The 22,446-nt window shown below is 41.3% G+C and overlaps 1 protein-coding gene across 1 annotated transcript in view; it reads right to left on the reverse strand.

The window, feature by feature from the left end:
• Positions 1-21,881, reverse strand: part of COL6A6 (collagen type VI alpha 6 chain) — a 109,899-nt gene extending 88,018 nt beyond the window's left edge. Inside the window, 8 exon segments of the mRNA XM_007462424.1 lie at positions 46-389; positions 7,647-8,216; positions 10,069-10,644; positions 13,646-14,203; positions 15,361-15,921; positions 17,003-17,623; positions 18,887-19,474; positions 21,790-21,881. Coding sequence (XP_007462486.1) covers positions 46-389; positions 7,647-8,216; positions 10,069-10,644; positions 13,646-14,203; positions 15,361-15,921; positions 17,003-17,623; positions 18,887-19,474; positions 21,790-21,856 — 3,885 coding nt within the window. The 5' untranslated portion in view covers positions 21,857-21,881.
• Between the last annotated feature and the right edge of the window lie 565 nt (positions 21,882-22,446).

Raw genomic sequence — 22,446 nt, forward strand, 5'->3', positions numbered from 1 at the left:
AAGTCATTGCACCAAAGACCAATAAATAAAATAAAACCAAGTTACCTTTCCCCGAGCAGCTGATTTATTCTGAAATGCACCCCACAGAGAACTCAAGAGGTTTGCGTTGAGAAGAGATGGTCTTTTAACTGTTATATCCTTCAAGCTGTTCAGTATGTTTTCACTGTAGATCTCAAACTTGGGGGAATATTTTTCCATGGCATTGGTCACTTGAAAAGCCACACTAACCTGAGTCTCTGTGCCCACCTCACAGCTTACCCCACTGAGGGACCTGATGGCATGTAAGATGTCTTGAAGGTAAGTTTCCATCCAAGACTGACCTTCAAGCAAAGTCTGCCCATTCTGCTGAGTTGAGATGTCAAATCCCACCACAATGTCCACAAAGCAATCTAGGATTCAAGGGAAAAGCAAATCTTATTAGACTAACAAATAGCTTTATTTGACTTGGATGTCATGTCTGAATCACGGGACTTGGAATTCTTGTTTCTGTCCCAGTTATAAAGTTGGAAAAAAAGAAAGAGTATGAGTGAATAATGGAAGAGGCTCAGAATCACTCTTTCACAACCTGTTAAAGTGTTATTTTTTTAGCATTTATAAAATCTAGATGATTCTATAATGAAGTTCTGAAAGATTTCATTGTGTCCATTGAGAAAGCTATGTAGTCACTTAAATAGCTGAAATATGTTGTGGAAATGTTAACAGTCTAAAATAGGAAATTCATATCATGCTATTTATAACTGAGGTCATTCAACAAATATTAAATTATAATTATAAGGGAAATATAAAAACATTTGAATAGCGAAAGTAATTTAGAAAAAATAAATCACAAAAGACTCCTAAAGGAATGATTTTGATGATTTATCTTTCTGAAAAGAATCTTTGATTCCTCTTTTTGTCTCCTAACATCCACTCAGAAAAGAAAAAGTAGAAAGAAAGAGACTCCGTGAGACCCTTTGAGATCTCGCTTGGTTGGAGTCCTTCAAGTGAAGAAACTGGGTACCAAATTACCCATATTCAACCGTGTCAAAGATGGCTTTGTGTTCAGAGCTCAGCCACTCAGGAAGCCAAAGCCACTGCTATTTTGGAGTTTAAGAAATACTTAGAGAAGCATTGAGTTTAAAGTGCTTTGCTCTCATCCTTATTAACTCTAGAGACATTTAAGCACTGGAGAAACTACAAGGGCTTGAAATTTTAGCTGAGCCTCCTAACAGGAAGATAATGAGAAGGGTAAAATCCTATGACATATACACTCTTTTTTCAAGAACTTTTAGGTTGACTAGAAACTTCAACCTTTTCCAGCAAATTCCACACACACACAGCTTGCTTGGTAAAATAAGGCAGAGGGATGTTTATTTTTAATTTGCATTATTTAGAGAAGCAGTTTTTCAGATATTTGTTGTGTAGACAAACGCCTGCCTTCCAGACACACTGCTCAGTTGGGCATTTGCAAGTCTTTGAAACCAAAACATCAGTTTCAGTTCTTAAAACGAGGGACAGGAACTTGATTCACTTTTAATGATAAAAGAGTTGGGTGAGGGAGAAGAAACATTTGATAATCAATTTTCATCATGACCTTCGAGGTAAATCAAAGTCACAGAAACATCTGAAAGGTGAGTTTTCTTATTTTACTGTACTTAATTGGAAAATGTCTTCTCCAGTACTCAGAAAGTGAGATAAAAAGAAACTAGTCAGAAGGAAGCACTCGAATATGTCCTTTCCAAACTTCCTCTTAAATCTATATCCTTTCATTTCTATTTTGAGATTGAAAGTTTCACTCTTGGATGAACATTGTTTTAATCCCTGAACAGAAAACCATTCATTCACCAAAACACATTACTGCCCTCAAGGAAAACAGTCTCTTGTGAAAAAACAAACATTTGCAAATATGCCAAAATGTCATTGAGTGTTCCTGGGAACTGTCCCCTTTAAAAATAAAGCGTTTTAACTTTTTGTCTAGATTACTGAGATTATAAACTCTAGTAAACAAGTTCCTGATGTTTGTTTAACTAATTCAAATTGACAAATGAGTCCACGATAATGTGATCAAAGGAACGGAATTTGGGGAACAAGTCCAGAGGTGGCAGTCATATGTCTACAATTACATACAATTAGAGAGAGTGGGCCATGCAAATCATGGAATGGCCTTGCAGACTCTTCAGGACATCTGGCCTCAAATCAAGAGGGCTTTGAAGAGGCAGGGATGATTCTGGAAGTGGGCTAGGAAAAAGGCTAAATGTGGATTTCCAAAGAGAAATAATGAAGGATTGTAGTATCAGTAGAATAACAACTGGAGTGGGAATCAAAAGGGGGTAATAAATGCAAGGGAAATTAAGAAGGTAATCCATGGGACTGGCTACAGAGGGTGATAAACACAAGTAAACTAGTACTCTGAGAATTTGCCAAATAGCAGTGTGGAACCCTAGATTGGGGAGGCAGAGTTTAGTTTTAGTCCCGTACAGGTCACTTCTGTGTTACTACCAAATAACTTCTGCCAAATCTCTTAACCTCTCCGGGCATTAATTTTCTTGTCTGTAAAAATAAGAAGATTATATATTTCAAAATAAAAATACAAAAGAACAGAAAAAAAAAGGATTGAACTAGATAGTAATGGCCTCCTGCTAAACCCCAAAGCTGATTTTAATTATCTGACTTATAAAGAAAGTCCTTAATTGGAGTTAATGATGGCAGACTTTTAGTATTAAGAAATACTGTCAAACAAATGAACATATTTATGAAACAGACTCACAGACACAGAGAACAAACTTATGGTTACCAAAGGGGGAAGGGGGTGGGGGAGGGATAAATTGGATTAGCAGATACAAACTACTATATATAAAGTAGATAAACAACAAGGACCTACTGTACAGCACAGGGAACTATATTTAATGCCCTGTAATAAACCATAATGGAAAAGAATATGAAAAAGAATATATATATGTATGTATGACTGAATCACTTTGCTGTATAGCAGAAATTAACACAACATTGTAAATCAACTATACTTCAATAAAATTTTTAAGAAAAGAAAGAAATACTGTCAAGATGATAGGGTATATTTTTAAGATTAGAAGACAGATTTTTCAGATGTTTTCCCTTTTCTCAAAAGTTTTTGAGCAAAGGGCAAAGTTGGGCTGTTGACTGTTATTAGCTGGGTTAAGAAAAAAATTTCTTTGGAGATTTGAAAGAAGGGGATATCTTAGATGAAAACAAGAGAAAGAACGATCTAGAAAATACAGTTAGGTCAAGACCTAGTTTATATACCTCCCAGATTGCTTCTGCCCTCCCCCTCCCTCCGTCCCGGCCGCACACACACCCAGGAGTTGGACATTTGTCCACTGGAGAGCCTCGGCAGCCGCCATCGCTGGGTCTCCCACACTATGGGGGACGGGCAGGCTTTGACACGGCCTCCATCATTCTCACTGCTGTAGTTCCTCAATGACTCTGGTGCCCACGTCCAACCCAGCTGAACTCACAGGAGCTCTGGCCCCTTCCACTACTTCAGCCACAGACACAACGCACTGCTGGCCCCGTATCTGGTTTTCCAAAGGGCTGGATAGCACGATGCAGTAGGGTGGGAGAGTAAGTCTCCATGCGGTGAACTCTGACCAGTGAGAGGCAATAGAAAGGAAGGAACCGGCAGATAACCGGCCTTTATTCCCCCTGATAGGCTGGTCTGTTCAGTGGTTCTGAGGCTTCCCTGGGTGATGTTCTGCAGGACCAATGTACCAGTGATGCTTTCTCAAAAGCTGTAGCTAGCTTGGTGATGTACATCTTGTATGTACTTTTCTCTTTTCTGTATCACTTCCCTCCACTCACGCTTGCTTCCCTGGGACTGTACTCCCACTGGAGTATTAGCACATAAACTGTGCTTTAAGCTCTGTTTTCTAGAGAATGCCATTAAGACAGGAACATAAAGAGATTCTCGTCAAGAAAAGTTGGAAATGACCATCTATTTTTTCCTTATATTTCCCACATTCCTTGAGTCAATTCCTGAGGGTGTGTCTACTTCATCTTCATCAGACTGGCCTTTTGCTGAATCTCCTTTTTGACTCATCTTCCATGATGATACAAAAGATGAGAGGTACTCTCGATTCTTTTGCTACCCAGTCACGGCTTCACACCAGAAAAGGCAGCAAGTCCATATCCTGAAAACTGCCTGGGGTCTCCTTTGGGTGGTCAGAATAGGCAGATTCCCAAAAAATCAGGAGAATAAGCATGAATGAAGATAAGAAAACAGACTTTGGAGTTTCGTTGTTTAGGGGAATTTGATGCATGTTGAGGCATTAAATTGGAATATGGCTCTGAAATGTTACTAAACTATTAAAGTTCCTGAACCAAGGAACTCTTGGTACACTGTCTTTCTGTGAACTAAACTACTGCATTACTCCATGTACCTGTGTTAACGAGATCACTTCAAGATACCCTCTGTAATACGCTGTGAGAGTTACCAAGACATGCTGAACATTTATACACACTTTCCATGCATTCCTCACATGTCCTTATGAAACACAGAATAAGTAGAAATGCTTCTAATTCTCATTTTGCAGAAGGGGAAGCTGTGACTTAGAGAAGCTTAGAGAAGTCTCATAGTTATTATGGTGGATCTTGTACATGGGAATCAGATCCAGGCCTGTCTGGAGCTCCCACACTGAACGACGTTATTTCACCACCTCCAGGGTGTCCAGTGATGCCAGATCATGCAGGTTACAAGTGTTAGATTGTGCTATCAGAAGTGACAGCTTAGCAGTGAGTGGCTTCCTTAGGGAGCAGCAGCTTTTGAGATATAAACCCATGATGTCTTAATAAGTTTCAGCTATTAATTGTTGAAGCACATCACTTATAATGAAAGCATCAGATAACCTAGACAGCGATTATATCAAGAGAACTGGCAGCTTATTTAACAACCCACAAATGGGCTGGAATCAGACAGACCTAGGTTTCAAAATTTGCTTACTTTGTTGCCTCCTGTATGATCTGGATCAGGTTACCAATATTCCTTTGAGCTCCAGTTTCTCATTTATAAATGGGAATGAAACCAAACCACAGAGGGTTTGGGAGTTTAATGAGATAATGCATTTAAAACACTTTAAAATGCTTGACCCTACACAGATGCACAAGAAATACTGATTCTTCCCTCATATCTCCATGCAGCTGACCATCCTTTCCCATAAATTGAATCCTAAGTACAATCAGAGAAACAGAGATGATTTAACTGCACAAATGAGAAAAGTAAGAAAGGCGAGTGACCTCTCCAAAGTGGTGCATATTTTAATAAGAAGCAAAGCTGGATGTTCAGCCTCTGAATCTGGTTTGCTTTGAGACACACCAAGCTACTGTCTGAGTTCCTTGATTTGGGGGTTTATCATTTAAGAGGAGCTAGTATCCTCTGCTATGTTTGCACAGGCTTTTGAAGCTTTATCAGCTTTATCATTCTAGCCTCATTAGTCCTCAGCCCAGGCTTGGCTACAAAGGCCTCATACATTCTTGTTTGCTACAGTAATCACTTCAAGTTTACCTTTATAGGGTACTTTCCTTATTTGTTTATTTATTTATTTATTTATTTATTTATTTATTTATTTATTTATACATTCATGACTGCTGTTTTGACTTTCCACATGGTTTCCTTTCACCCTCTCTAGGACAGACTAGATGGTTCTGGGATCATTTTCTGCCTAATAATTGGAAATGGGTATTTCATGTGAAAAAGGAAAGTCATGTGGAAGGTTTGGCTGAGGTCACCAGGCACATTCCAAAGTATGCGGGGAAAGTAGAGTGGGATTTACAAAGGTGATAATTCCTGACCAATGACAGGACTCTTAACATTTGGCTCACACACTGGGTCTTATAAAAGGTTTGAGCTTGGAGTTTAGAGGAGCACTTTTGGAGAGGATGGTTGGTGTGCCATGAGGTCTCTCCCTGCAAGCACACACACACACAAGGAGAGGAGGTAACGTCCTCTTTAAGTCAAGAAAGAGGAGATTTGAGAGGTAACTTGGAGATGACACAGCCTAGAAATTCTAAAGAATGAGACACGATGGCACGCTGTTCTCTGCAAAGGAGAGGCACCCACACCAGGGGGCTGGAACTTCCAGTATTTACTGGGGAAATTGACATGTAATTGTTTCCCATGGAGGTGATAGGCTGCATGTAAGAAAGAGCTGTGTTGGGCTCCTCTGATCTCCCATCCAAGAAGGCCAGCTGGAGGGGCAAAGAGCTGGCAGCAGATAAAGCTGGAGGCATCACTAGATGCCCGGAGGCTGAGAAAGGCATAAGGGAACATCTGGAATTGAGAGATGCTCACCGTCCTCAGGGGAGCTATGGTGGAGAGACAGCAATGCTCTGACAAATGTGTTTTGGTGGGGGTGGAGGGGGTGGGGGGCAGGAGGGGAAGTCTTTGAAACATTATGAATGGGCCCAGCTTTAGACATGGGCTACTGAGAAAACGAAGTCCTGAAAAGTGCCATCAAGTAGGAACTTTCCTGAATCTCTTTGGCTCCTCTCCTTCCCCAGCCCATTCTGGAGAGGCCAGAAACCATGGTCAGTAAGAAGAGGGCAGGGCCTGGGAGAAGGAGGCAGAGTGGGAGGTTGGGAACAATGGATAAAATGCCAACCGTGTGTAGTTTCTTCTGTCATGGTGAGTGGCCTGTGGCAGGGAAGCGCAGTAACCTTCACGCAGTAACCTTCATGTGAAGTTTGAATAGTTCCACGGGGATGGACATATTCATCACCAAGAAGAGGTTCACTTATTTCCTGAAAGTGACTGAGGGCAAGGGAAGAGCTGACCCCCATGAATAAACTGAATGGGTCAATGGTAGACAAAAGTGAAGTGATTTTATAATGGCATCCCAGGTGTCATGCTTATTCAAGGTAACGTTACATATACATTTTCTCATTTCATTTTCACAGTGATCTTCTGAACTAGGTGTTCTGTCATTCACATTTTACAGAGGAGAAAATTTTAAACTTAGAAAAGTTAAGCCACTTGTCCAAGAAAAAATAGCCATGGAGTGGGGATTTGCAGCCCAGTTAACTGTCCATTTCCAGAGCTCCCTCTTAGCAACAGTGTAGCCTTCCTCTCCCAAGTGGAAATCCAGGGTTAGTTATAATCCACAGGTAGTTATACAGAATCACAGCTAACCCAGTCAGAACTTTTATAAAAATAGAAAAAGCTATTTATCCTTGAAGACCTTTCTTTCCATCTATTGGAAAAATGTCAAAATGTGCTAATTTTTAAGAAGATATTTACCAACTTCTGCAGTGAAGTTTCATAACAAAGCTCTAAACCTCTACGGATGTTCCCTCCCTACCTGTGGCAGCACTTGGCAGCCCCGTTGCCAGGCAACCCAAGTCTGTCAAATAGTTCATTTCTTTGGGACACATTCCTCAGCCTCTGAAACCAACCAGAGTGTAAACAACGGCCTCACACCTGAAGCTGAGGCATTCCCATTCACAGAGGGGGCATGTACTCCCAGGAGAAGGGGAGAGAAAAGGACAGAGTCTCTCCAATATCCTGTTTCTTAATCCACAAGTCACAAAAAATACTTGATAACTGTGAAAAGTTTAATTTGAAATCCAAAGGCACAAAGCTACATTTTCCCACCAGCCCCAGGGAAGGAACAAACACGAAGGACACTTTCAATACTCACTGCTCTCACCCCCCGAGGCACAGATGTTGCGAACGATCCTCTTCTTGACCTTTTTCAGTTCGTCAAAGTTGTGAACTGTCAGTTTTTTATCGGCGGTCCCAGTGATCTGAACGAGCTGGTGGTCATCCACATCCCCGATGCCCACGGAGTAAATGTCGATCCCTTTGTGTCTCAGCTCTTCGGCGGCCTGAGCCACTTCGTCTTGGGACTGGCCATCTGTGAGGACCAGCAGCACCTGCGGGGTACCTGTGTTGATCCGGCTGCCCATGTCCGGCTGGAAGTAGTGCCCTACCTGCCGGAGAGCAGAGCCAATGTGCGTGTATCCAAAGATCTGCTGGATGTTTTCAATCTGAAAGGAGATCTCCTTTTTGCCGATGAAAGTTCCCAGTGGAAACTCCGGCCGGTAGGTGTGGCTGAACTGGGCAGCTCCTATACGCACTCTGTTGACACTGACATCGAAGTCTTGAACGATAGATGCCAAGAATTTCTTCATCTTCTTGAAGTCATCTGGATGAATGCTATTAGAACCATCCATGAGGAACACGAGGTCTACTTTCTCAATTTCACAATCTACAAAGTACACAGCAACAAAATCAGATTTTAATTCTTTCTCTAACCCAGCAGAAGTCAAACGTTTCCAGCTAAAGAGAAATGCTATTTCTGAAGGTGGTTTCTTAGTTTATGCAATTAATGTGGTCCCATTAATTGGAGAGGAAACAAAAACAAACAATTGGTCATAAAGGCAGATGAGGCATATACAATTCCCATGTCCTTTTAGGCTTCTCTTGGCTTTTCCGTTTGGTCTCACCCTGAGATGTCACAGAAACGGGTGTGGTGCCACAGAAATATTGTTCTCACCTGCAATCTAGCTTTAACTCTTCCAGAAAGCTCAGTGACAGTAGCAGCATAGCAAGAAAAAACACACCTCCATTTAGGGATGCAAACAAGAGACAGATGGTCTGTATTATTGGCTTGGCCTTGATGGCCAGTTGAGCCAATAAGTGCTTTTCTAGTTTCTTAGGGCAAATTGAGCTTTGAGAATCATGACTTCCAGCCTATATCTGGTCAGTTTGTTTCTTAATCAGCCCACTTTCTGGTGTATACAGGCAAAAATGTCTACGTGAGAAAAATGTTTTTGAACAACGCACTATGGCTTAGAGATGCTTCCCTTGTCTTAACACAGCAAATTAACAAAAAGAATGTGAAAGCCCATTGCCAGTGAATGAGTTATGCTTGGCACGAGCTCATGTGTGTTCCTTAGCCTTCTGGAAAGCATTATCATTTCCTTGAATTCCCCAGAGAGCTCACCACTGAACTAACTCTATTAATTCTCATTTTAACTTCAGAAAATGTTAAAAGTGTCTGAGATTCCTGAAGCCGAGATAAGCAAGGAAGAGATAAAATATAGGGTAAACAGATCCTTCGGGAATTGGTTAGTTCATTAAATTCCTTTGTTTCAGTGCCCAAGGGAAAACTTTCAGTATAAAAATTCAATTTCAACTTCTACAGTGTACTTGAAAGGGGCAGATTGATTTTTAGACATTGGCCAACAGAAAGTAAGAGATTCATCCTGGTTTTCAGTGATATCCAGATGGATTTTGTTAGTTTTGGGAAAGAAAAAGACAGTAGCTGCATTCTCAGGAGGCAAGGCATATGAAAAACAGGAAAGTTAAATAAGTTTTAAAAGGAACTACACCAAGATATTGAAATCCTTGATTAATATTAATTCATCTAATAAAAAAATACTTGGTATTTTTGGTAAAACACATCCTAATAGAAATACTAAGGAATTTTAATAAACCACAATCTCCCTTTGAAACAAAAGTGTAAAGTGGCAGCTGAATGAAAGAATGAATACATACATACATACATACATACATACATACATACATACAGCAATGCAATTTCCAGCTGCCAGAACAGAAACACAGCATCCAGGGCAAAAGAAGTCCTGCTCACAATCTTCTCTGGAAACATCTGAGGCTAAAACCGAGGGCTTAACATTGGGCTCCATATTGCAAATGAACTTGTGCCATAATAGAAACGGGTGAAGGCACAGGGGACTTTCCAGAATGGAGGAGAGAGGACTTCAAGCAGTGGTCGCTGGTTCTTAGGAAGAGAGGGATTTGATTTCTTGCGTAAAGAACAGGAAGGAGAACTAGAGTGTTAAAGTGGCATGTAAACACAGTTGTGTTCCAATAAATAAAGCCTGTTCGAAATGGCGAATTTTCCATCGTTGGAAGAGTTTAGGCAGAAGTGAGTGGGAATGTTGTGGAAGGCCAAATGAAACATCCTTGAGGTCTTTCCAACTTGAGATCCCACAATGTGGGAACTTCTGCAGAACCCTCAGTGCCCCTTCTCTTTGGTTTCTCCCTTATTTAGACCTCTGCTGATAATTAAAAACTTAATGGATGAATCTTACCTACTTTTGAAGAGTTACACACACTGGCGGACACATCTGAAAATATCCCCTTCAGGCCTCCAAAAGTTTCCACAAAGAAGTACTTGTCACTCGATCCTGCCATGGCCAGCAGCTCCATGGGGTTGGCACCAGTGATCCCCACGGCCAGGACAAGGATGCCCTTGTCCCGTAAGGCCTTGGCTGTGGCATTGAGCTTATCGGCATCATGGGATTCCCCATCGGTGATTACGATGAGGACCTGGGGGACCCCCTTGTGCAGGCGGCTGCCCCGGGCTTCAGTGAACATGTGGTTTGAGAAGCCCAGGGCCTCAGCGGTGTAAGTGTTGCCCCCCATGGGCTGGTCATTTTGGAGCACTGAGATCACCTCCCATTTTGTGCCAAGTTTATCCAGATAAAACAGCACCTCTGGGTCATCCGCATACTTCAGAGCCCCAAACTGGACGTGATTCTTGCCCACATCAGCTTTTTTCACCAAGTCAATCATGAAGTCCTTCATGATATTATACTCATCATGGTCAATGCTGCCAGAGCTGTCAATTAAAAACACGATGTCTAAAACTTCAATGCGCTTGCATTCTGAAGGAGGAGGAGAAAGGAAAACTGGATGAGATTAGCTTGCACATCATGCAGGACTCCCTTCCCCCACCTGTTTTTTAAATGCCAGTGTCTCCTCTCCATAGGATCAAGCTGTACATTGGCATGTCCGCTCCCTGGACAACAGACACAACACACATGCATTTGTGCTGCCAGTACATAGTAATGCTCATTTACGTGGCTTTTAGGACAAGGCAGATGTGACGTGAAGCCTGCTGCAGGGGTTGGGAAGGGGGTGGGAAGGTGGGTCACAGGATCATCAGGGATAAACATGTCAAGTGCTTTTGGACCAAAAAAAAAAAAAAAAATCAAAATTCTGAGGAAATTTTCCTGTATAAGTGGTACCTTCAACATGTGCTTTCATTTACACTAATTTGTTTATATTTTTTTAAGCCACAGGGATCATGAGATTTTATTCTTAAAATGAACACTGGGGAAATGATCAGATGAAAATGAATTTGGCAACACTGTGTATTTTTTCATGATTAACTTTTCAAGGTTACATTCTCTCCCTTTTTGATTTTCTTAAGACATTATCTGTTTTCATGATTGGGCCTCATCATAAAAATAAACCCATTTCACACCTGGCCCAACCAAGTGGTCCTAGCATGACTTCTCCTTAACTTTTAAAATGTAGGGTCAATGCCATGGAAAAGTAAAGCAGGAAAGACCCAATTAGTCCATGTGTGTATCACATTCTAACTCAAGGTACAGAGTTCCAAACTCCAACTCACTCATTCTGGAGAAGTGGAATTGTAAGATGGTGAATGATTTAGTGTCTATGTAGCACCATCCCTCTACAGGCCTTAGGAAGGTGTGTTCCAAATGTTAACTCATCCATTCTGGAGAAAGGGAACTGTGAGAAGATTCCCCCAGCCCCCCTCCGAGGTTCACCACATTCCCTTCCTTGACAGTCACTTTATTGCTCCGTGGTAGGGCTGTTGCAAATCCTAAAGCCAATGCACTCCCCCCCCCCCCCCCCTAACTAGCGGCCATGTGTACAGAGCCGTAACTAAATTCTCCAGAAAGTCTGGGTCCACACAAGGAGAAACTATGTCCCTCTGGCCTTTGGGTGCCCAGGGGACCTGCTTGGATTACCCAGGGGGCTGGGGGGTAGACTGCTCAGTGCTGGCACCCTTCAAAAAGGTCAGATTTGTTCTGGGTGGAGTTACCAGGACATGCAATCCAGGTGTATTCCTCTTGCCACAAAACATAGACCGCAGTCACCAAGACTTCTAGTGGGGGTTGACAAGAACTGTTATTTGAACAACAGAACAATGTCCCTCTTTTCCTTCAAAATTCCATTAAGATCAATCTCCTCCATAGAGGTTTTTCAGAATGCCTCTGTCATCAAGTCCCATGGGTCTCAGTATAAATCAGCCCCTTATTTCTGCTGAGCCTAAGTTTTATCACTTCCCTTACTCTGCAGTCTCCTAGGAACATGTGGGTGACTACCCTATTTATTTCCTTGGAAGCATCCATTGCTAAAGTTCCTATATTATATTCCTCCTTTATAGGATTTAATAAATATCAACATGTTTTTACAAAGATTATCTCATTTTATGTAAGTATTGATTTTTAAAAATTGTAAAATGAACAAACATGTATAGTGGATGTTAGGGCAAAGGGGAGACACCTTGCCCAGGAGGTTATACCCCTCTATCGCCTGTCTCAGTGGACCACACATAGCCCCCACACTCAGATTATACAAGGCTGGGCCCCTGCCTCAAGGTGGAACTGACTCTGTGATGTAATTCATGTTCCAGTGCTCCCCGTGGGATGAGGCTGAAGCCAGACTCCAGCTGAGACCACCTCCTAGCTTAACTCTTACCCATGCCCTGTCCTGCCCTCCTTACTTCTCTTCTGAAAACACCTCCTCAATAAATCAAAAAGTCTACAAATAATGAATGCTGGAGAAGTGTGGAGAAAAGGGAACCCTCCTACATTGTTGGTGGCAATGTAAATTGGTGAAGCCACTATGGAGAACAGTATGGAGATTCCTTAAAAAACTAAAAATAGAGCTACTGTATGATGCTGCAATCCCACTCCTGGGCATAAATCCAGAGTTAACCATAATTTGAAAACATACATGCACCCCAATGTTCATAACAGCACTGTTTACAATAGCTGAGGCAAGGAACAACCTAAATGTCCATATATATAATGGAATATTACTCAGCCATACAAAGAATGAAATAATACCATTTGCAGCAACATGCGTGGGCCTAGAGATGATCATACTAAGTGAAGTAAGCCAGATAGAGAAAGACAAATATAATATGATATCACTTATACTGTGGAATCTAAAAAGAAAAAGATACAAATGAACTTATTTACAAAACAAACTCAGAGACAGAAAACAAACTTATGGTCACCAAAGGGGAGGAGGGGGGGGAAGGGATAAATTAGGAGGTTGGGATTAACATATACACACTACTATATATAAAATAGATAACCAACAAGCACCTACGGTATAGCACAGGGAACTCTACTCAATATTTTATAATAACCTATATGGGAAAAGAAACTGAAAAAGAACGTATATATGTATGTATGTATAACTGAATCACTTTGCTGCACACCTGAAACTAACATGACATTGTAAATCAACTATACTCCAATAAAATTTCTAAAAAAGGAAAAGCAATAGATAAATAAATAAATCACTTCCACAAGAACCCCTGACTCAGCTTCTGCTTCTAGGGAACCAGACCTAAAATCCGGTACAATACTATTTTCCTTAAATGGAGGATTCATCACCCTAGTGCTTTGTCTACAAAAGGGAAAGCATCTAGGTGGATCAGAATTGTTCCTTACTGTCTAACTTAACAGTTCTGTTGAGGAAACTTTCATTTCTATAAGCAAATCAAAAGCCACTAGGATACAATGTTCAAATAGTAGTCTGCTTAGTTCAAGAAACAATGACTAACATGTATTTGTGGCATTTGGATAATCCCCCTATAGTGAATATGCCCATGCCTACCTTCACGGGGGCTGCATATTCCAAAAACAAGGTCGTCTTCAATGTGTTGCAGAATGTCAAAGTTCTCAACATAAAAAACCATCTCTGGCCTCCCACTGATCTCCTCAAGCTGGGTGACATTGGAGCCAAACACCCCCACGGAGTAGATAATTATGCCTTCTTGCCGAAGTGCCACTGCTGGGTCCTTGACTCTGTCCTGAGCCTCACCGTCTGTGATGAGAATGAGGAACTTCCTGACGTTGGGCCGGGCCCCCTTGGCAGGGCTGAAGTACTGAGACACGAAGGTCAGGGCACTACCGGTCAAGGTAGTTTCTCCAATGTGAGCCATTCGGTCTATTGCATCTGAAATTTCCCCCTGGGACATATATCTGTTGAGCTGAAACTCCTCCTTATTGATGTCACTGAACTGGACTACACCGATTTGCACCCTATCTCCCCCAATCTGAGATTTGCTCACCAGGTTTTTCATAAATGTTTTCATTTTGATGAAGTTTTCAAGTCCTATACTGCCAGAACTGTCCACCAGAAACATGATGTCAGCCTTCATCTCTTTGCAGGCTACACAAGAGAAAGGAGATGGGTTATTCAAGTTGGCTTCATGTAAAAAGATTAAGAGTGAACAGGAAAACCCCAAACACAAATAATTCTATATGTAAGTTAAGCATGTACTTGGTAAGGGCTGTTATCAGGTAAATAATGCATTGAAGGCAATGAGAGGGAGCCTATTCTCTTTGTTATTTAGTAATTTCCTTTAATTTGTAACTCAAGGTTTCTCAACCTCAGCACTACTGACATTGTGGGCTGGAAAATTTGTATTGTGGAGGGCAATCCATGCACTGTAGGATACTGTAGGATGTTTATCAGTATCCTTGCCCTCTACCTGTTAGATGCCAGTAGTGCTGCCCCAATTATGGCCACCAAAAACGTCTCTAGACATTGCCAACTATTCCCTAAGGGGGAAAAATCACCCCTGGTTGAAAACTACTGATCTAACTCTAGAATATTTCATACACGTTTTATCAAAAAGCAATTTAAATAAACCTGTAGTACTCCTTAAAATCAGAAATCATTTGATCATATTACACAGGCAGTGTCTAATCATAGATCTATCCTCACAGGGATTTGTGGGGAGAAACTAATTAATACTTATTAGAAGCTAATTAATTAGCACTCCCCTAGTTATCACCACCAAAATTGTCTTTAGACATTGCCAACCATCCCCTGAGGGGGAAAAATCACCTCTAGTTGAAAATTACTTATCTAGCTCTAGAAGATTTCATACAAATTTTATTAAAAAGCAACTGAAATAAACCTGAAATATTCTTTTTATGCTTCAGACAATAATAATTAGAGCAACACTATAATGGGCCCTTCATTTTGTTCTGGATAATAAATAGCTCCACGAGTCAATGAATCTCAGCTTGGTCATTTATGCTGTTTCTGCACACCTGCAGCATCAAACACTGCAGAAAGCAGATGCAAATTGTTATGTATAGGATGGATAAACAAAAAGGTCCTACTGTACAGCACAGGAAACTATATTCAATATCCTGTGATAAACCATAATGGAAAAGAATATGAAAAAGAATGTGTATATATGTATAACTGTACAGCAGAAGTTAACACAGCATTGTAAATCAACTATATTTCAATTTAAAAGAAAATACTGCAGGAAAGCAATTTGGGAGCTGAAGTCCAAAGGCAAGGAGTCCTACCTTCTTCGGCACAGATTTCTTGAACAACCTGGTTTCTTATGTCTTTCAAGGCATCAAAGTCATGCACATAGTACACCCGCTTCTCCTCGCCTGCGATTTCTCGCAGCTGTGTCTCGTTGGCCTCCTTGACCCCAATGGCATAGACGTGGATGAGCTCCTCTCTCAGTCTGTTTGCGGGCCCCAGGATGCTGTCCTGGGACACACTGTTGGTCAGGACAACAAGGTGGCATGGCACTCTGTTTTCCCGCTGCCTCTTTGCTTTCTGCAGCAGCCCCAGGGTGAAGTTCAAGGCTGCCCCTGTGTTTGTGTTCCCTCCCAGCTGCCTGATGTTCTCGATGGCCTTTCCCACATCATACTTGTTGGTGTATTTATTGATCTCAAATTCCAAGTCCCAGCGGTCAGCATACTGGACAGCCCCAACTCGCACCTTCTGGGGAGCGATGTTGAACATCCCTACAATCTCCGACAGGAAGGTCTTCATTTCCTGGAAGTCCGTGGCCTGGGTGCTCCCAGAGCCATCGATGAGCAGATAGATGTCTGCTTCCTCAGTGTCCACACAACCTAAAATGCAACACAAAATCTGAGTGTGGCATTGGGGCAAGTGCTACAGAGACACAGGGGCAGGTGGGAGGAAGGGCAAACACCAGCCTCGTCAGACAGAAAAATGGGAAACAGTTTCTCTGTGTTAAAGACCCAAGTGAATTGTTTGTGACAGTTTGAGATGATTTGCATCAAGAATCAGAGTCAATTTGGATGTAGTAAAAGATTATAAAGAAAACATGAAGATGCTTTTTACAAGTCACTTCTCTTAGCAGGGAGTAACTGCTTAGCAAAATGTTAAGTGGTGATTTGCGAGCTAGAGAAGGTAGCATTTACCTGGACATGGTGGACAAAGTGCTGTCTTTCTTGAAATCTTGAACAAAGTATTTACTCTTCATCCACTCCTGGTCAGTTAACACAACCAGGGGTATTGTCAGTGGCCTTATTTATGTCAGGCAGTGACACTTCTGCAGTCGACATGCTCTAAATATTTGTTGAAGGATGCAGATATATATATATATGTATTGCATGCACACACATAATTTATGAAAAATACATGTGTATGTATGAAATATAAAAAATACATTGCTCTCTGTCTCTCTCTAAACTCACTGATACTAGAATAGTACCTCCCAATAAATTCATTACTCTGTCCTCAATCCAAATCATGCTTCCTGTTTATTCTCTAAGTTGGAATTTGAGGCTGAGGGAAGAAGAGGAGGGAGAGAAAAGTACTCACACACAAAAAAAAAAGAAAGGAAAGAGCAAGGAAACATGAGAGGCAAAGGTGAGAAATGAAAAAGTGCAGAGGGGGAAATAACAAAGGAAGGTATTCTGGAGTGTTGAGAGGTAACAAAGAATCCAAGTAAAGCTGTGCAAAAGAGCAAATAAAAAAAGAAATCCCTTCTTCCCATTCCAACACCTCAATAGCTTTCATTCTCCCCCAATTTAAGTTTCCTATTATCAAGTTAAATTAAAAAGTCAGGAACTCACTCTCCCTTCCTACATCATGCCTGCCAAGCCCTTTTGTACACAGAACACCTGCAAGACAAGAAAAAAGCAAAACGATGGGAATAATCCTTCTCTCAGCAAAAGGCTTTACCAGATTTGAGGGTTTCAGTCCTTTCAGAAATGACAGAGACTGTGTGTGTGATCTGGTTCCGCAGTTTCTTTAGAAACGTCTGGTTGTGGGCAGCCAGGTCGGAGAAGGTTTTCAGTTTGGAGACATACTGCTTGGCAGGGTGAGATGCGATCTTCTCCAGCTGGGCGTCACTGGCCCCCTCTATGCCCATGGTGAAGATGGTCACCCCCTGGCGCCGGAGGTTCACAGCAGCCTTGGTCACGTTATCCTCAGACGGGCTGTGGGTCACCAGCACAGCTATCTGTGGCACCCCCTGATTCTTCCGACTGCCGTGCTGCACGCTGAAGACCTCCTTCCTGATCTTTCTCAAGGCAGCTCCAGTGTAGGCCTTCCCGGCCTGGGGAGAGAGGCTCTGTATATCCTGGAGAACCTCCGACTTGTTTACGCCACTGCTCAGTGGGTTAATCACCTTCGTCTCATTGCTATAGGCCACAAGGCCAACCCTCATGCACTTTTCCTTGATGTCCAGAGCAGATACACTTTCTTCCAGGAATTCTTTAAGATAGTCAAAGTCCTCCCAGCTGCCGTTAATGGACATATCCAGCAGGAACACAACATCTGCCACAGAAGGGCCTTGGCAAACTGTGGGCAAGGAATGAACAGGCAGAGTTTCAATTCAGCATCTCTGCTCAGCATTAAAAGACACGGAGAACTCAACCAGAACTTAGTTATGCCCTTAAAGATGGAAGGAGGTGTACAAAATGATTATGAAGCTGAGATCAGAGGGTCCTGGGTTCAAAGGTGGGAGCTTAGCTAACCTTCCAGCTCCAATTTCCACATCTGTAAAATATAGGTAACCATAATATTCATCTCATAGAGTTGTTATGGGGATTAAATGAGATCATGTGTTTAGCATGGGGCCTGGCACATAAAAGTCACTCAGTGAACAGAAGCTACTGCTATTGTATTAAAATCACTAATAAAATCAGTATTTATAGTCCAAACATTCTTAAAGGATGGTAATGGAATAGCAATTGACATTCCAATATTTTATTTGGGAAAGATGCTAGTAATAGGATTCCCACATTTTCATAGATTGCTACAAGAAAAGCAGTGTTCTCCAGTATCAATAGACAGTTTTATATGTCATCTCACTCAAACTGACTTAACCAGACATAATCTGAATTTCTTACATCACTTGTTTGGACTTGTACACTTTGAGCAAATTGTTTTTTACTGGCTCTCTCCTGCCCCTCTCTTGGATGATGTTCATAAACTCTTGGCCATGCTTGCTAATAGGAGAGTACAAGGGGACAGACCAGGACAGCAGGTTGGAGTTGGAGCAGAACACGGGGAAGCTAATTTAGAACAGAGCTGCAGGAAGGGGCAGCACGGGACTGAAACCACACAGGCGTGGCTCTGACTCCAGACTGCAGCCTCGTCCAGGGCCAGGTCACATCATCTGTAAGAGGGCCCGCAAGTTCCTCTCTGTGGAACAGAGGTTTTGGACTTCCTGAAGTTGTTTCAAGCTCTAACATCCTGTGTTGACATTATACGGCTTCTAGAGTCAAGGATTTTTTTAGGAGCAAATCGACCTTTTAAATGAACCAGGAATAAAACTACATAGCAACTGAAGCCCAGGAAGAAAGCTCAGGCAGCTGGGAGCAGGGTGGAGGCAGCCTGTGAATGATGAGTAATAAGTGAAGCATGGAAAACCAAGGCTCACCAAGTTCACTGGGTTTAAAAAGGCCACAATTATTCCAGAATGATTTATGCAGAATTTAACATCTGAAAATGCAGCCCAGCTTTTGGGGAAGGGGATGTTCGTAGAGTCTCCATCCTCTCCTCTTGTTGATCTTCCAAAAGCATTTTATCAACATCCCTACACACGCGCCCTGAACCCACCTTCCACAAGAATGTCATTGACTGCTCCTTCCTTGTACTGAGCCATATCCTTGAGAATTTGCGTCATGTTTTGGGAGAACGTGCTGAGGTCTCGGACCGTCCGGAGGCTGTAGTGAAACTGGCCTGTGGCCATGGCCTTCAGGGTCTCCTCGGAAGCCCCCTGCATACCCACAGAGATGATCCTCACCCCGTCGTTGCGCAGCGCCTTGGAGGCCTCTTCCACGGCATCCTCAGACTCGGCTGAAGCCAGGACCACCAGGATCGGAGGAAACTGTCTCCTGTCCCTCCCGTTTGAGAAGTACGTTGTGTGTACCTCCTGGAGAGTGTTCCCAATCCTCAGGGAGCCACCCAGGAACCTGAAGTTCTTCTTGAGGTGGTTCAACATGGGGCCTCTGCTCTTGAAGGTGCTGAGCTGGAATTCTCTGTGGAGCCCATCGCTGTACTGGGCCAGGCCCACACGGTACTTGTGGGCCTCTATGGGGAGGCTGGTGATTATTTTGTTGATGAATGTCTTTACAAACGGGAAGGATTTAATTCCCAGGTGGTCAGAGCTGTCCACCAGAAACACCACATCGGCATACTCAGGGCCTACAAACGCACAGGCAAACACAAACAAAGCAAACTTCAAAAATTTACTACCAAGTTTAATGCCAACCATATGGGAAAAACATTACTTCTCTCTTTTGTTTGTATTTGTAATATCTTTCCAATGTGCTGAAAATAATACACATTCTCTCAAGAAAAATATTGTTTCTTGGGCTGATTCTTTATACACCCTCTCGTTTGAACTGATCATGAAATTAAGCATCACTTTTGCAAGGAATTAAGTAGAAATAGGTAAATATAAACAAGTAAAAAATCATAGGTTTTTATATGTTTAGTGGATAATTTCCCTGTGTCTTTTTTTTTTTCAGAATTTGACCTCAATTTATATCAACACAATAAACATTTTCATTGAGAATCTAATCAAATCAAATTTGAATGGCAAAATCTAAAAAAATAGCCTTTCATTGTGATTTCCACTTAAGCAAAGCAACAAGTGATCTAATTAACTTATAAACATGTTAGTTTTATATTCAAAGTGTCAAATTGGTGAAGTTTAAAAAGAATACTAAAAATCATAAATATGAGATTGCATTAATCTATCTTAAAGTTATTTACAATATTTTTTGATGAGTGGGCATTATAATTGGTAAATTTATTCTCACAAATGTAAAATGTGATAGAAACATTAACATTAGCATTCCTACCTTAAGCTAGGAATAGGATTATAGTTTTAATTTCTATTAAGAATATAATTTTTATAGAGGAATACAATACTTTGCTGAGCTTTTAAGGCTTCATTCGATGCCAGATTCAATGCTACGTATGTAAAATTATATTTTTATGTGATAGGGAGTTATTTGGTTCAAGCACAAAATATCATTCGCTCATGGTCTGTCTGCTGGTTTGAATTCAGAGCTCTTACAACTGTTCTGTAAGCTCCATTTCTGGTCCAGGGAAGGGAGGGAAATATTTGTGTGTGTCTGGATGGTGTATGTTTAAGAAAATACAGCGTAATTGAACAAGCAATGTGAGTCCTGACTTTGTTATCAGCTAATTCTTCCAGCTCTGTCAAGCCATTCAATATACTTGGGCCTCAGTTTCCTCATATTTAAATGAGTAGATTCAACTAGAAAATATCTAAGGTCTCTCCTCACTCTGAGTTTCTGATTATCTGAAATAGTCACAAGATAAATTCTAATCAAATTAAAAGAACTTCAATCTTTTCCTGTCTACAACTGTGAGGAAATCAGCTTTGGCACCCCAGCATGTTACTTCATTCTCTTTAGAGCAGTCTGATCAAGGCATAGTGGATAAAATCATTCTTTCTTTTCTTCTAAACAACCTGATTTCAACCAGTTTGAGATTGTTTTGATGATCATATAGCCAGCAGAATCTCAGGGGAAAAACTAATTGAGGGGATCAACATCTTCCTCCAAGAGAAGGCTGGAACCCCTCTGAGGACTGTCAGGTGAGTACTGCGTAGGATGGCTTGACTTGTGACCAAAAGTGACCTTTCTATTCATAGACAAATCCCCACATTTTGTATGGAGAATAGAAATGTAGCCACTGGCACAGGAGGCATATTTAGGTTCTAACCAGGCCCATCACTATATGTGAACCACAGAACAACTGGGGAAAAAGCACTGCCTTTCTTTAAAAAGCTTAATAATAGGCCTAGTGAGACATCAAAGGAAAATGTTTGCAGGGCAAAGTCTAATCTGTCTCTCCAGAAAACTTGCTTTCAAGGTCAGAGTCCTTGAGAAAATTGTAAAAGCCAATCTAGGTGGCCCTGGACATGAAGCGACCAGTATAAGAACTGATTATTTAGGAGGTGGTAGAAGCTGTGAAGGCTTGGCCAGTATTTTGACTTCAAGTCCACTGGACATAGATTGCTGACAGTGGTTGGCTCTGGAGCTCTCTCTTCAGGGTAAAAGCACTTTCTTTACAATAATCAGACACTCAGTTTAAATTGGAGCAAAATCTGGATGCTTAACCAAGACAAGTGTTTTGGCACAAACGAATTAGGAAGAGACATTTCAAATTTTCCAGGCCTGAAACTAATGTTAAAAGATAATTTTCATGCAACCTCCCAGAAGACCTAGAAGTAGTTGAAACTGAGGACAAGAAAATAGTTCTCATATCTTCCTATTGTGAACAAGGAATAAGATCCAGAAACAAATGATCTTCAAAGGAACACAGTGTGACATCAAAAGAAACTGAGCTGCCATCCCACCCTTACTATCATCAAAATCAAAACAAAGCAAAATAAAACTCTTAACTTTTAAGCAAGTCAAACTCATATATTATTTTCCATAATGAAAATTAAGGAAAAGAATTCTTTTCATTTTTTTCCTTACCAGAATGCTGGTTGACAGAAACATGGGAACAAATTATCATAAGGAGCAAAGTGAGCAGCATTTTCATATTATAAACTGAAAAATCACCAACTTGAAATCTGAAAAGGCAAAAATACAAACATCTAAAATTGTTGTGGATATTATTTGGAAATCAAGACTCAAACACATATGAGCACACAAAATTATATAATAAATTGGGTGAAGACAAGGAATTTCTGAGGTTCCCTGACCTTTGGCTCTGTGAAGTGCCTTGGAGAAAAATGAACCATCAACATTTACAGAATCACAAAAGCTTCTCCTGGTCCCCAGACCCTGTAGAAACATGAGATTTTAGATTGTCAATGGAAACAGCCAGATGTATTCTATTTCCACCAATATTATGTGTCCCTACTAATCAATTTTCCTATAGCCTCATGTCACCCTCTGTCCACTCATTGCCAAGACAATTCAGAGTTCACATTTGGGACACAGTCTAAGAGCTGATTTGCAATTTTCCCATCATGAACATGTAGGTGTGTTTCATACTTGAGAAGTATTTCTAGATGTGGTCAAGATTCTCTTTTCTCCTTTTCCTACATGATTAGAAAGGTAACTATGTCCCTTTATTCTTAAATTTGAGAGAAGACATAAAGAAACAAGTAGTGACCCTCCATATTG

This window comes from Lipotes vexillifer, unplaced genomic scaffold, assembly GCF_000442215.2.
Source record: "Lipotes vexillifer unplaced genomic scaffold, Lipotes_vexillifer_v1.1 scaffold884, whole genome shotgun sequence".
NCBI lineage: Eukaryota > Metazoa > Chordata > Mammalia > Artiodactyla > Lipotidae > Lipotes > Lipotes vexillifer.